At 40.1% G+C, this 15,056-nt stretch overlaps 1 protein-coding gene across 7 annotated transcripts in view; it reads right to left on the reverse strand.

Moving 5' to 3' along the window:
* Positions 1-15,056, reverse strand: part of SENP7 (SUMO specific peptidase 7) — a 78,928-nt gene that overhangs the window by 4,585 nt on the left and 59,287 nt on the right. For 3 of the 7 annotated variants that reach the window (XM_034790192.1, XM_034790187.1, XM_034790167.1), the window contains 8 exons: positions 14,059-14,219; positions 10,289-10,405; positions 8,927-9,046; positions 6,619-6,711; positions 4,397-4,614; positions 3,845-3,894; positions 1,208-1,248; positions 876-944 (listed from right to left, as the gene is read on the reverse strand). In XM_034790192.1, the coding sequence (XP_034646083.1) occupies positions 876-944; positions 1,208-1,248; positions 3,845-3,894; positions 4,397-4,614; positions 6,619-6,711; positions 8,927-9,046; positions 10,289-10,405; positions 14,059-14,219 (869 nt within the window). Of the gene's footprint in view, positions 1-875; positions 945-1,207; positions 1,249-3,844; positions 3,895-4,396; positions 4,615-4,761; positions 4,903-6,618; positions 6,712-8,926; positions 9,047-10,288; positions 10,406-14,058; positions 14,220-15,056 lie in introns of those variants that run through there. The other 4 variants (XM_034790182.1, XM_034790174.1, XR_004648178.1 and 1 more) reach the window with 4 other exon arrangements.

Here is a 15,056-nt window from a genome sequence, read left to right on the forward strand (position 1 = left end):
TTGTCAATAGGGCACTGATTCAAAAATATTTTTTTGTATGCTACGTTAGTCATTTGTTCTGTGCAACATTACTCAAAGAATGACGCTGCAATGCTTGAAAGGGCGACACCAAGGATTCCTCATCGAGTTTTCTTCCCTACAGATACTTACAGTAGTGCTTTTGTTTTCATTGAGCTCAAGTTACTACTCCAACTCAAGACAACAACTTGAGAATATGATCATTTAAAAATGATATACATTTATATTTCCCCTAAGTACTTTTATATAAGGGCACTGAGTTTGCATACAACATTTCAGGGCTGTTCTTATTCTTGCCTTCTAAGACAGCTACTAATATTTTAATCTGACTAAATCAGTAATACCAAATTTTTAGCCACCTTCAACCAGGTATCATATTTAATCTGTGCAAAAATGCAGTAACTGCAGCTATTGAAATGTTGTAATTGTACACTCACAAAACTGAAGGCTACTCTTTGAAAAACTGGCCATTTAGAAAGAACACTTTCAGGTTTAAAAGAATTACATAGCAACATTCCTGACCTGCATTATCACAATACCTTGGATAATCGAAATGAAGATTTTTTTTTTTTTTTTTTTTTTTTTTTTTTTTAAGTCTAGCGTACCTCTCACTTTTTTCCACTATATTTAGTTAGAATATTGAAGCAGGCCTTTAATTGTGTCAATCCTGCAGAGAGATGTTTACAACTGAACAACAAACATTTGCATTGCAGGGTGTTGTTTTGTTTTTAAAACAATCATGGAAACTTTTCTTAGGTTTTGCACCATTTTTTGAAAGAATGTAAGTCATACATTTTGGGTCTAAAATCCGATTTGATAATGTCCCTATCTAACACAAGAATAAAACTGTTACTTACTCTCTCAAGATCTGAACTGTGTTCTGCAGAGAACCTGCTTTCAAAGAATCCAAGATGAGTATACAAGGCCTGTTGACAGCAAAAACAAAAATCAGCTTAATCTTTCATTAGGCATATTAGTTGAGTGGCAAAAAGAGGTTTTTATTTTGTGACTTAATTTCAGTGATAATATGAGTAGAATGGTCAAGGAATCAATGGGGAAACCTGAACAAAGCACCCTTAAAGGTAACCCTCATTCTGTGTAAAGCTGAATCAAGTGCTTCGTGTTGCTACCAAATTGCTGAATATGGACACTTAAGCGTTGTTACATTATCATGAAAGCATAAACCTACCTTTTACAAACTTTCTTTAATTTGGAATTACTTAAAGAGCTCTGAAAAACATAAAATACATTTTACAAGCTGTATCCAGAAAAAGCACAAAATGACTTAATATTTTTATTAGGTGACACCTGATGGGATAAATTAATATGTAACAAAGTGATCAAGAAACTGAAATACCTACAATACATTGAAAGCAATCAAATATTAATGTATTTCACTGAGAGGTAAACAAAAAAGGGACTTCAACATGAACTTTGAAATGATAAAATTCTAACAGAGGAATCAAATAATATTTCTTGTTTTTAAAAAATCCTTTAAAAAAACAATGTTTTTGCTGCTTCCCGTTGATGTTTATAGTGATCATTTCAGAAAGAGAGAAATTGACTAGCTAAGTAGTATACTGGGGAATCAATGAAACCCCACAAAGTGCTATCAAACGCACAAAGTAAACACTGAAAAAATAGAGAAACTTTAGAGAAACGTTTTTTTCCACTAACTTCTTGTCTACTCATTTTAGGTACTGTAACAGGGAAATCTTTTTCAAATTAGTGAGATTTTCAAGGTAACTACGTCCTTTTAAAATATTCTCTACTCTAACTGCCACCAACAAGAACTGGAGGTTCCTTATCTGTAACTGGAGGTTCTTCGAGATATGTGATCCCTATCTGTATTCTACACATGGGTACACATGCGCACCATGTGCCTGACTCTGGACATTTTTAGTAAGCAGTATCCTTTGGTCTGCACCTATGTAGTGGAACTCCTCATATTCTGAACTGAGGGCATAAAGGGCAGTGTGGACCGATGCCTCTCCAGATCCTTTTCTTACCATGAATCTAGAGATGTCTGTAGCAGCAGGAATGAAGGGCAGTAGTGGAATACATATAGCGACCACACATCTCAAAGAACCTTCAGCTACAGGTAAGTACCTCCACAGATGACAAATTCATTCCTCCCGAGTTCAGGGAGGGGCACAGAGGCAGATGCTGCACTTAATGGTGATATGAGGCAGAGCTGGTGGTTGTGGGTAGGGGAGACAGTTCTTGAACCCAGAAAATCTTGGCATAGTCCCTCTTTGGAGGAAGAAGCTCACTGGGGTGGGGAGTAACTAAACTAACTATAAAAACACTAAAATATTATGCCATTAAACAATTTACAAATAGTATTCACAGGTTTACAGAAGAGAAGGTCGAAGCAGACATGGGATTCTGACTCAAGCCATGCAGCAGTAAGAAGGAACTGGAGAGGCATCAGTCCTCACTGGCCTTTATGCCCTTGGTTCAGAGCACGAGGAATTCCACTGGATGTGTGCAGACCAACGGACACTGCTTACTAAAATTTTCTGGTCTCAGGTGCGTATGTACACCCATATTTGGAATACACACAGGGACTTGAAGAAGCACTAAGGGCTAGATAGAGAGTTTACTCTCAAAGAGGGAGTGAATGGCCCAGAAGAAACTGCGGAAAGGAACCGTGACTCAGACGCACCTCTCTGGGTCAACTTCGCCAGAGCTCCTGTTTCAGGTTTGGGAGAATATACTGCATCAGCCCATTACTAGCCATACATTATATTACCGTCCCTTGCATCCAATCAGTTCTATTGGCTGGTGCCTGGGGGAGGTACTTCCCCTTCTCATCCACTTACTTTCAAAGAGGGAGTACCAGGCGCTCAGGCTCTGCTTTCCATCTTGTGACTCTAGTTCTGACCAAGTCCTATGCAGTCACATAGGGGGTGGGGATGGGAGGAGTTCACACCCTTTCAATCCTTTCTGCAGCTGCATTAGACTGAGCCACAATCTAACCCATACCCTTTCTTAAAATCAACAAACATCCGCCTGCCTGCATTTTTCCTCCTCATTTTGCTCTCCCTGCCAGTCTCAGAGGTGATAGCTCTGTAGAACCCAACCATCCTAAAGACACTTCTGATTCATAAAGAAGCTCATCTTCCATTACCGCTCTGTCAATCTTTAAAAGAACAAGCAGAGCCCAGCAGCTCAAGATTGGGCTCAGAAGATGCAGAATCAAGAAGCTACAGGGAAACATGTCTCAGATACTATGAAAGCAATAACCCAGCCGAAAAACAATACTGATTCAGATACAGATTGTAAACCTTGCAAAACAGTCCTGCAAATTTACCAGCCCAGATATAACACATACTCCTCTGTTCTTCACTAGACATTGATAATGAAACAAATCATTAATATTTTATTCAATGTTCAAAAAAACTTGCTCTGAGAGAGTAAAATTTTACAAGGTTGAGCTGTTAAAAACATTAATGGAAATTATTACTCTCCTCACCATATGTAATTCACTTCTCTTGGAAGTCAACCTACTTTGCTAATGAAGACCCTGATGGCAAATATCAAGTAGGATCATAAGAGTCAAGTCAATTTTATACAAATGTAATTTTATTTTAAAGCAGTGACATTCAAGTAGTCTAGTTATGCTAAGCAAAAATAAAACCCAAGCATGTCCTTGTCCAATACAGCCAATATATACCACTACTTGTTATTGTTTACCTAAAGGGACATTAGCAGATAGTTTTGTCCTAAATTTTATTATTAAAGGCAATTTTTAATCTGACAGTGTCAGATTGTCACTAAAGACTTCACAGTGTCTTCCTTGTCTGTACAGAAAAGTACTTACTTCATAATGATTTGACTCCAAGTTTGGAGACGAAGCATGATGATCTTTACCTAGTGTGAGACAGTAAATTGAAAATAACAATTATTTTCTATTTTTTTGGCTGAAATATTTGCATTTCCTGATCAATGGCTCTATCCGCATTGTAAAGAAGACGGCATGAGCATAAGCTAGCTTTAGTTCCCTTTGGTACAAGCACGTCTGAATGGCTGAATATTGCTGAAGGACTTCACTAGGGTTCTGATCCAACTCGCACTGAAATCAATGAGAGATTTTTCATTGACTTTGATGGGAGTTCGACCAGGATCCTAGTATGGAAACCTCACTTAGGACTATATCATGCGTGGATCTGTCTAAGAAAGTTGCACACAGGCATCAAGAACACAATACAGCCCCTAATATATCAGGAAATTTGACTATATATGGTAACCTAAAAAATCCACTAAATCAGTCTTGCAAAGGATTAAGTTTTCTTTGATAAGTGCCTCATTAAAGCATTCAGGTATTACTGAAGCTAACAGTTTTTCATCATTTTCTCTTAAAAACCCCCACTACCTTCTGAGTGCAGATTGCTCTTTACATCCAGTTCTTCTTTATTCTTCCAATTATCATTGAAGACCAGCACTGTGTTGGTTCTAACTGTTTCCCTCTTCTTTTCGGACTGAAGTGGAGATTGCTGAGTCTGGGACCACAATGACCCCTGATCTGGACAGTCCTCATATACCACTTCTTCTAACCAAGGAAAGCAAATAACTGCAATGTACCAGTGAGACCTGTCATAGGGATGAGAGGAAAAATAAAAAAAGAGGTCAGCAATTCAGTATTCAAGAGTCCTTTAAAAGTTGTGGAAAGCCTTTGGTACTAGTGAGCTAATGGAACTAATGCATTATTGCTCCACTGTAATGTCTATCAGTTCTGACCTTTTCGATGCTCATTTAGAAGGACACAATGATACACATATCCTCCTACTCATTTTCACCTCTGCAGCAGGTGTTGCAAAGATAATTCTCACTTTCCTGGTTCTCAAGTACTTCTCCTATCTGGTTCTCAACACACACTCCCTGCAAACAAAACAAAACAAACAACCAAAACAAAACCCTCAGGATACCCTAATCAACTGATCAGTGCCAGGTATGAAAACATGGAGATAGTCCACTATATATTCCGCCAACCTGAACATATTTAGATGACCTCACTCTGCAGCTGCTCTTTTGTATACACAGATTCCACTGACGTCACTTATCAACTTCAACGGGACCTCCATGGTGCGGGGCAGTATAGAATCAGGCCCACATATTGGTTCCGATACTGCAGTACTATGTATTGTTCTACAGGGAACTGCTTACAGGAAAGTACCCAAGTTCATAGGGTATACAATGACAACTAAAAAACACTCGCCTAAAAATAAAACCCTTTCTGCAATAAAGACCCACAAAGCAAAGCTTACTGGAGGCAAGGAAATATCTTTCTTCAAACCAGATGCACATGAAATGCAAAATTTGGAAGAACTTTATTTTAACTAATTATATTTTCCGCACAACGAATAGGATTGATCTTTATTTTACTTTTAAACTCAGAGTCTATGTAATTATTTTCTTGCTGACCAACGAGCCAGTATCAGCACGTGGAAAAGCTTAACAGCCCTGGGAGTGGTTGTACTGATCAACCAAAGCATTTCTAACCCTGGTACATAATGAGAGCACACCCTAAAACTATTTAGATTACTACCCCACTTCAGTTCTGACATTTTATCCAATCTTCTACATTGCTAGAGTTAGAGACTAATCTGTTACACCACTGGAAATGCGGGCTCTTCATCTAGATCGAGGTGGGCAAACTACGGCCCACGGGCCGGAGTCATTTTAAATGGCCCGTGAGCTCCCGCTGAGGAGCGGGATCTGGGGCTTGCTCTGCTCTGGTGCTCCAGCCGGGGCGCTGGGTCAGGGGCCGCACACCATGCAGCTCAGCCCCGCTCTGGCGCTCCAGCCAGGGTGCTGGATCAGGGGCTGCTCTGGTGCTCCAGCCGGGGTCGTGGGCCTCACCATGCGGCTCAGCCCCGCTCCAGTGCTCTAGCTGGGGCACAGGGTCAGGGGCCACTCCACGCGGCTCCCGGAAGCTGTGGCATGGCCTCCTCCAGCTCCTACGCACTCCAGTGTCCACCTCCGGCGCTCCAATGGGAGCTGCAGGGGCGGTGCCTGTGGATGGGGCAGCGTGCAGAGCCGCCTGGCAACACCTCTGCGTAGGAGCCGGAGAAGGGACATGCCACTGCTTTCGGGAGCCGCTTGAAGTAAGCGCCGCTTGGAGCCTGTACTTCTGAGCCTATCCTCACACTCCAACACTGTGCCCCAGCCCTGATCCCCCTCCCACTCTCTAAACGCCTCGATCCCAGCCCGGAGCACCCTCCTGCACCCCAAACCTCTCATCCCCAGCCCCACCCCAGAGCCCGCACCCCCACCCAGAGCCCTCACCCTCTCCCACATCCCAACTTTGTGAGCATTCATGGCCCACCATACAATTTCTATTCCCCATGTGGCCCTCAGGCCAAAAAGTTTGCCCACCCCGATCTAGATAGACAGCATGGTGTTTAGTGCTTTAAATCTATCTAGGATCAGGAATCCCTAGCTTTCTAGTGGCACTTATTTCTATTGCTGATGGACCATAAAATATTGGACCATGGATATTTCACTGCTCCCTTCAACGATAAATTTTTTGAAATTTTAAGATTCAGAAAATGGCCCCACAAAAAACTGTTTCAAAAGTATGTGTGTCATACTTACTCCTCATTAACAGGCACAAAGATGTAATCTTTATTAAAGATGTTTATATGTCGAGTCCATGTTCTTACTCTTTTATGTCTTCTTTGTGCCACTCTGTGAATACAAAAACAACAATTACCGTTGGTTTGTTTCTTTGGGTTTTTTTCCTGAAGGATTTCAGCGCTGCCAATGGTCATTAACTTATCACAAGTCTTGCAATACGTGGTGTTCCTCTTAAAGCCCCAGATACTGGAGCCATACAGTTATGTGAGAGAGTCTCAGCTGTCATTGAAAAAACGTTCCCAGACTTCCCTGTTGCAGAGAAAATTTTGAACATCTGACTTCCCACTCTCACTGTATGCTCAAGGTCAAAAACCACAATGTAAATAAAATGAACTCTAAATATCTTTTTTATGTATCATGATTTTTGGGGCCAGACTCATGATTTCTGAATGCTTAGGGTTGGCAATATAGCTGTGTTAACTTAAAACCAAATCAAACCAAATATTTTGGAATAATTTCTTTTTCTGTATCCAAAAAGAAGGGCTCTATCAATTTAAACATCTTTAAAGGGAATGTATTTTAAATGCACTGAACATTAATGCGGCAGGCTGGAAATTAGCTCCCCAATAAGCTCTACTGCTTCCCACCTTAAACAAGTCCATTTTAAAAAAAAAATCTCAAGAGCAGTTACAGAGGGGGGAATGCAGAGGCTGTCAAAACACCTCATCAAGAATCTATGATAAGTCACTTACAGAACAGGTGGACTGATCTGTATACTGAGTAATTTTCTGAGTCTTTTCAGTTAAACTTTTTTGAGCTAGGTTATCCATAGATTTTAAGGCCAGAAAGGACCTTTATGATCTTCTAATCTGACCTCCCGCATAACACAGGCAATAGAACCTCATCCACTAACTCCTGCACTGAGCAATTGCCCATGGAACAATTTCTAACCAAGGATCTTTAATGATTTACAAACAAACATTCATGAACTAAACCTCACAACACCCCTTTTGAAGACCAGTATTATTGACTAACCCCATTTTATAGAGGCGAAAAATCTAAGCAACAGACTGTAAGTGCCTTGCCCAAGTTCACACATTGTGGAAGAGCCAGGAATAGAACACAGATCTTTCCTGGTTCTATGCTTGAACTACTAAACCATACTTCCTCTCCAATTTACAGTCAAAAAAATAGAGTTCCATTTTTAAGGGAGACGGTCAAAAAATTTTCAGGTTTTCTAATTTAGCACAGGATGATGTGAAAACTACTGAATGATTTGTAAAGTGCTACATATTAGTCAACTTTGAGTGGAATACACCCCGTTCCAGAAGCCATCTGAACTGTGGCAGTGTCTGTGCGAAGGTACGGACAAAGTGCTGAGGAGGGGGATGGAACAACTCTGCACCCCCTGCATGTTGCTGTGCTGGCTCCGCACAGACCAAAGTAAAGAGAAGGTTTGGGGGCAGGTTAGGGGAGGGGCTATAGGATCCACTACTGTGCAGCTCAAAACGAGCACAGGAAGCATGCAGTGGGAAGGGGTCCTACTAAAATCCGTAGGCAGGAACAGCACCTGTGAAGGGACTACACTGCAGCCTTCCAGTCACCCTAGGATCTGGGGAGAAAGGAAGTTACACAGCAACTTGGCTATTTTGTGTGGGTGTGTTAGGAGAGAGAAATTTCATTCTCAATGAACAAAGAGGGCAATTTCCTCAGCCAGGTACAGCAAATTTCAGAGTACTTGACTTCTCAGGAAAGAATCTGACTCCATATCAGAGAACTGCCCTTACACAATATGAAATCTTCTCTCGCAAAAAAACATGCGATTACCATGTGAACTTAATAAATAAAGGGAGTAGCTATATGTGCTACGCTTAAAAAGAACAATGAAAAAAACTGAGGTCTGTCCTGCAAAACTGCATGAATCTTCAACAGAGGGGTAATCAAACTAAGTGAAGGCATATTAAATTCCAGACTCAGAAAAATCATCTGGAGGAAAGCGAAAGCACTGTTCGTATTTATAATCAAATGTCCATCACAGACAAACTTTAATAAAATCCACCATTACCATCCTATGACTGCAAACCTAAACTGTGACTTGCAGCATATCTGGAAGATCTGAGAACACTCAGAATACTACATGCCAAGGACACTTTATTGAAGATTATGAGTGATCCATGGAGAACATTCATAACAGGAGAACTCTGTATGTTACTAATTTGTTTCTTCCCTCTTCTAATTAAAACCATGACTGTCAGTACTTGTCTGTTAATGTAACAAATTCTTTACTTGTAAACAATGACATTATGGCATCTGGAAGTGAACTTACGACAGTTTGGGATCTTCTTCCGAGTTTTTTCCTGTCCTGGTCAGGCACTTATAGAAGAAGCTGCTAAAAATATGCGACCGCTCAGCAAGCTGCTTTGGTGCTTTCTCCAACAAGAGATACCTACCAAAGAAACAACAAATGCAAATTTTTACTTTATGTGGAAATTACCTTCCCCCTCAACAAAATAATCTTCATAAAAATATTAAGATACATCAGGGTTATCTTACATTTTGTAATCAGTTATCTTCATAGCTGCTAGCCATGTCAAAATTTTCTATTTAACCTATTTTAATTGTGTATGGATGATTATCACGTTAGTATCTAAGTGCCAAACACAGTTATTAAGAGCACAGCCCCACTGAATACACCTTCTGCCTGAGATTTGTGCTCCAGAATCAATGTTTTCATATTTAAATAATTTTCTACTAAAATAAGCTTGAAAACATGAACCAACTGTAAAACAAGCCTGCAAAGAGTATGAAACAATAGGTTACAGGTGTGTATTGTCCCATTCATTACAATTGTATTATTCAATTTCATAGTTAATTCATTAAGTAAAACCCTTCATTTTTTTTTTTAATTAAAATTAAGCTGCTTTAGAATCCACGTCCCTGCTGCAGAATTTATTTTTAGTTTATCACAGAATACTATTCTTCAGCAAAGCTCCTGAAAGGTGGCAGGATGCATAAAAGCCCACACTCCCACTAGCAATTCCTGGAAGCTGGAACCTCCAGCTGGGGGTATGGACTATGGGGTGCAGGAGGGTGCTCCAGGCTGGGACCAAGGGGTTTGGAGGGCGAGAGAGGGATAAGGGCTGGGGGGCACGGTTCCTGGCCAATGGGAGCTGCGGAGCTGATGCTTGGGGCAGGGGCAGCGTGCGGATGCCTAGGAGCCGGAGGGGGGACATGCCGCTGCTTCCAAGAGTCGTGAAGAGCCAAGGCAGGCGGGGAGCCTGCCTTAGCCCTGCTGCGCCGCTGACCAGACTTTTAATGGCCTGGTCAGCAGTGCTGACCGGAATCGCCAGGTGCCCTTTTCAACCAGACTTTCTGGTAACAAATCAGGCACCTGGCAACCCTACTTCACTCACCATTAAAGTATGTTCATTTCTGGAGTGGAAACACTGCAGGTATTCTGCTCTATCTAGAGATTACAACAGTATCTTTGGGGAGAAGTGAAGAATGAAATCCAGCCAACTTTAACTGCAGGGGAATATAGATAGGCTAAAAATAACAGCCAAAATTGGAACTAAGCCAAGTCTTTGCTCTATTGTAATCACCACAGACTGTTTAAAGATCACTATTTTAGGTTTCATTCAAAAATAGATTATCAAAATGATTCTTATTCCTCCCTTCTATTACTTACTTAAGATAGAAGTCAATGATGACATCATTGAGGAATTCTCCATACTCCAGACACTCTAGATCCTCTCTTGTGACACCCAGTCCTCCTTTTGTGGGTGGGGCAGGATAAACAATCAAACTAGAAAGCAAAAGTGATGTTATAACAAGATGAGCTGTGGTTTAACAAGCCACTTACAAAAAATTCCTAATGCCCATGAAATTATGGTTCAGAAGGTGATGAAATAATGCGAGGGTGAATCATAGATGTACATTATCTAAACAAAAAGCTTTATGGAGTGTTTTATGCTAGTTCAAGCAGATGTACTGACATGCTCCTAAGATATAAACGATTCTACTTGTCTACAAAAACAACAAGGAGTCTGGTGGCACCTTAAAGACTAACAGATTTATTTGGGCATAAGCTTTCTTGAGTAAAAACCTCACTTCTTCGGATGCATAGAGTGAAAGCTACAGATGAAGGCATTATATACTGACACATGGAGAGCAGGGAGTTACTTCACAAGTGGAGAACCAGTGTTGACAGGGCCAATTCAATCAGGGTGGATGTAGTCCACTCCCAATAGTTGTCACCAGCAACTACACACCACACCACAGAAACACCAATCCAGGAACCTATCCCTGTAGCAAACCTCGTTGCCTACTCTGTCCCCATATCTCTGGCAACAGCATCAGAGGACCCAACCACATCAGCCACACCATCAGGGGCTCATTCACCTGCACATCCACTAATGTCATATATGCCATCATGTGCCAGCAATGCCCCTCTGCCATGTACATTGGCCAAACCGGACAGTCCCTCCGCAAAAGAATAAATGGACACAAATCGGACATCAGGAATGGTAACATACACAAGCCAGTAAGTGAACACTTCAATCTCCCTGGTCATTCTATTACAGATTTAAAAGTCACTGTCATTGAACAAAAAAACTTCAGAAACAGACTTCAAAGAGAAACAGCAGAACTAAAATTCATTTGCAAATTCAACACCATTAATCTGGGCTTGAATAGGGATTGGGAGTGGCTGGCTCACTAAGAAGCAGCTTTTCCTCTCCTGGAATTGACACCTCCTCATCTATTATTGAGAGTGGACTACATCCACCCTGATTGAATTGGCCCTGTCAACACTGGTTCTCCACTTGTGAAGTAACTCCCTGCTCTCCATGTGTCAGTATATAATGCCTGCATCTGTAGCTTTCACTCTATGCATCCGAAGAAGTGAGGTTTTTACTCAAGAAAGCTTATGCCCAAATAAATCTGTTAGTCTTTAAGGTGCCACCAGACTCCTTGTTGTTTTTGTAGATACAGACTAACACGACTACCCCCTGATACTCTACTTGTCTAGTTATCCTCACTCCCATCTCTTCACACAGCTACTATGAAGTTCACACTTCATGAAGACCTGACAAATCTCCACCTTCTCTTCACTGTTTGAGCCTGACACATTAACCATTGCTATGGATTCCAATATATGCATCCAAGATCTTTTGTGATCAATACAAAGTGTGCAGCATTTGGCAGAAAATTACAAAGAACTTAAACTAATACATGTTTTGATAGGGAATGATGAAATAATAGGAAATGTGACATTAGAATGACCACATCCATGGAAATGTTCTAAAAGAATGAGAGCACTTTTGCTCAATCTATGCACTTTCACAGTGACTCTAATTAAACACTTGGAATTATATCGGTACTCTGTTCCTAACACTATCATACATGTGTAAAATTGAGTATTTGCACTACTACAGTAATATTGCACATAATGTAACACTGCAAAACCTGAGTCAATAATATACAGAAATGACTGAAACTGACAGTTTCCAAAAATCAGGGGAAAAGAAGTATCGGTATTCTGGTTTTGTATGCAACTAAAGCCAGCTATAAAATCTTGTCCCTTATGTGTCCCATGTAAAAGCATATGGCGGGCAGACACACATTTCTCAGATTTCAGCAGCTTTCTATAAAAGCTGGTAAAACAGTGGCTTTCTAAACTCGCCATAACCCAGATGGACAGTGTATGGTCAGTAACTTAGCATGGTTCTGAACTTTAAACCTTTTACCATTACTCTCTCAAATAATAATAATTAGAGGATCTACATTTCTTCCACCTAAGGACATGGTACACTTATAGCCTAAGGCGTTATTTTTATGCGCCTGACGAAGTGGGTATTCTCCCACGAAAACTTATGCTCTAATACGTCTGTTAGTCTATAAGGTGCCACAAGACTCTCTGTTGCTTTCTGCAGATCCAGACTAACACGGCTACCCCTCTGATTTTTAAAATAACTATTTGTTAAAAATATTTGATGATAATTGACTGTGTTAAGTGGGGAAAGATACAACAAGCCAGATTCTCAGGTAATTTAAATCAACACTGATATAATTTACACCAGCTGAAGGTTTAGCTCTGCAGTTAACATTTACAATGTAAAAACTTGACTCCAGGCCAATACTCATGCTACCTGATTTGAACTGTGTACTGAGCATTTCCACTTTTAATCTCTCATACAAAAACAAAACAGTGTTAAACTTTCAGCTAAAATGGAGTATATGTAGGAATACTGGCCCATGTTAGAAGTAGGTGAACTATGGTTTTAAACTGAGTTGGGATATTAGCATGAGTCACAGGCTGAAAGCCTGTGAAGAAAAGGATGAAATCATGAAAAAGAAGAGTTGTGTTAAGACTTATAGTAACCCTTTGAAATGTTTAAGTATTTAATACCAATATTTAAGCATTTAACCTTATTTAAAGTTTGGACTACAGAAATCAAAATAAAATACTGTTAACTGGGTTCTACATGCAATAAATAAATTGGTTATGTAAGCAACTCCTTCATCGGGCCTTAGCTAAGGTCCAATAATTTGCAATGACGTCACTTGTTTGTTAAGGGTATAAGCATAAATTCTTCAAGGTTCATTGCTAATATCTGCCTGACAAAGTTTGAGCTAACCAATATGGGTCTAAGCATCCCAGGGTTAGCCCAAATTTAAGTATCTTAATTAAACGCTTGTGAATGTTTTGTTACTATTTGGATGTAGTAAATTGCTTATTATTTAGGATTTTTTAGGCATGTTTAAAGCAACTGTATAAATACCATTTGGCCTTTGGATTTAATAAAGATATTTATGGTTGAATTAGTGCCATGGTAATAACCTGCATCAATATTAATAATTCCAACACTGTGTAAAACATAAGGCCTTAGATGCAATTAACAAAAATCTGCCATTTAATATTGAGAGCAGACATAGATACAGCAGGAGCTTGGTGCTAGTTATCTTCTAATATATTGCTGCATCCTGTTTTATAATTGCTGTATTGACTGACAAAAAAGATCTTGTGATAAATAATGTGGCTTAAGACACTCAGAGAGCTAAGTAGCTCAAACATGACAGAAGGAACAGTGTTTTACAGTGAAAACATTATTTAGAGCCAAATCCTGGTCCCATTGAAATCAATGGGGGTTTTACTGGGACAGGATTTAGCCCTTACTTCACGTATTAACTTTTAATGAAATGATCTTAACTTTAATGCATGGAGCATAGACCCGCTTCTCTCCCATTGGCAATGAGAGCTGAGAGACTGAAGTAAAGTGCAGATCTGGTTAACTTACAATAGAAATACTTCACATGTAACATAGCACCTTTCACCCAAAAATCTCGAAGTGGTTTACAAACATTAAATAAGTCATCAATTTATTCCGGCTATTTACTTATGTAATTTGCAATCGTGGGCTTTTTTCTTAACTGATAATTTAAATAAAGCATACATACTTCTGAACTGGTCCAGTTTCTCTTATTTCTTTCCACTCATCATCTGACTTAGATGACAGAGCAATGGAATAACAACCACCATTTTGCTTCTGTAATAGAGCATAACTTGGCTTGGTGACATTTGCTTTTGGTTCCTGCTGGTGGAGAGAAAAAGAAAAAACCTAAACCAAAAAAATCATCTTTATACACAAGTGAACACACAGCAAAGGCCGCTAGACGTAAAACAAACAAAAGTACATTTTGCTATCTATAATAAATCTTCATTTATTATTCAATGAATTCATTATTCATTAAATCTTCATATTTTGTCCCTTTCTTCTCCTGCCAAAAACCTACTTGCTGGCTAGCAAAAACAGAATTTAACACTTACATGCAACATAAGCAGTTCAGCGGTAAATGTATCTGCGAGCCAAAGCACACATATAGACAACAAGACTAGGTGACACCTATATAGCCCTTTTCTCTTCAAAATGGTTTACAAACATTAGTCAGCCATGTGAGTTGGGAAGTATTATCCCCACCTTTTTGAAAAGGAAATAGAAGCAGAAAGGACAAGGCTAGAATGTCAGAGGTGCTGAGTACCCCATTGGCTTCAATGGGAGCTGCAGTTATTGGGCACATCAAGCCTTTAGTGACGTGGCAACGGCTACAGAGCCATCACAAAAGCAGGGAGCAAAACAGATGAACTCTTGACTTCTAGTTTTGTACTCGGACCAACCCACCCTTCCTATACCAATATTGTTACTGAATAGAACAAATATGTCTGATTATGGAACTGACCAATCCCCCAAATGTCAGAACTTTCAGCTTCCAATTTTTCCCTCTAAGATGTGCATCAGGGCCAGACTGCGCAATAAACCCAGTGCCCTACAATGGCTTGCGCACCTAGAAGCAGAAGGCAGGAATGGGATCCTTGTGCTTCTCTGAATGCAAGAAACATGGTCTGGCTGGCTCTTGCACAGGTTTTGTACCATGGCAAAGGGCCCTTTGAACCCTCC

This window comes from Trachemys scripta, chromosome 1 (genome assembly GCF_013100865.1).
Source record: "Trachemys scripta elegans isolate TJP31775 chromosome 1, CAS_Tse_1.0, whole genome shotgun sequence".
Taxonomy (NCBI): domain Eukaryota; kingdom Metazoa; phylum Chordata; order Testudines; family Emydidae; genus Trachemys; species Trachemys scripta.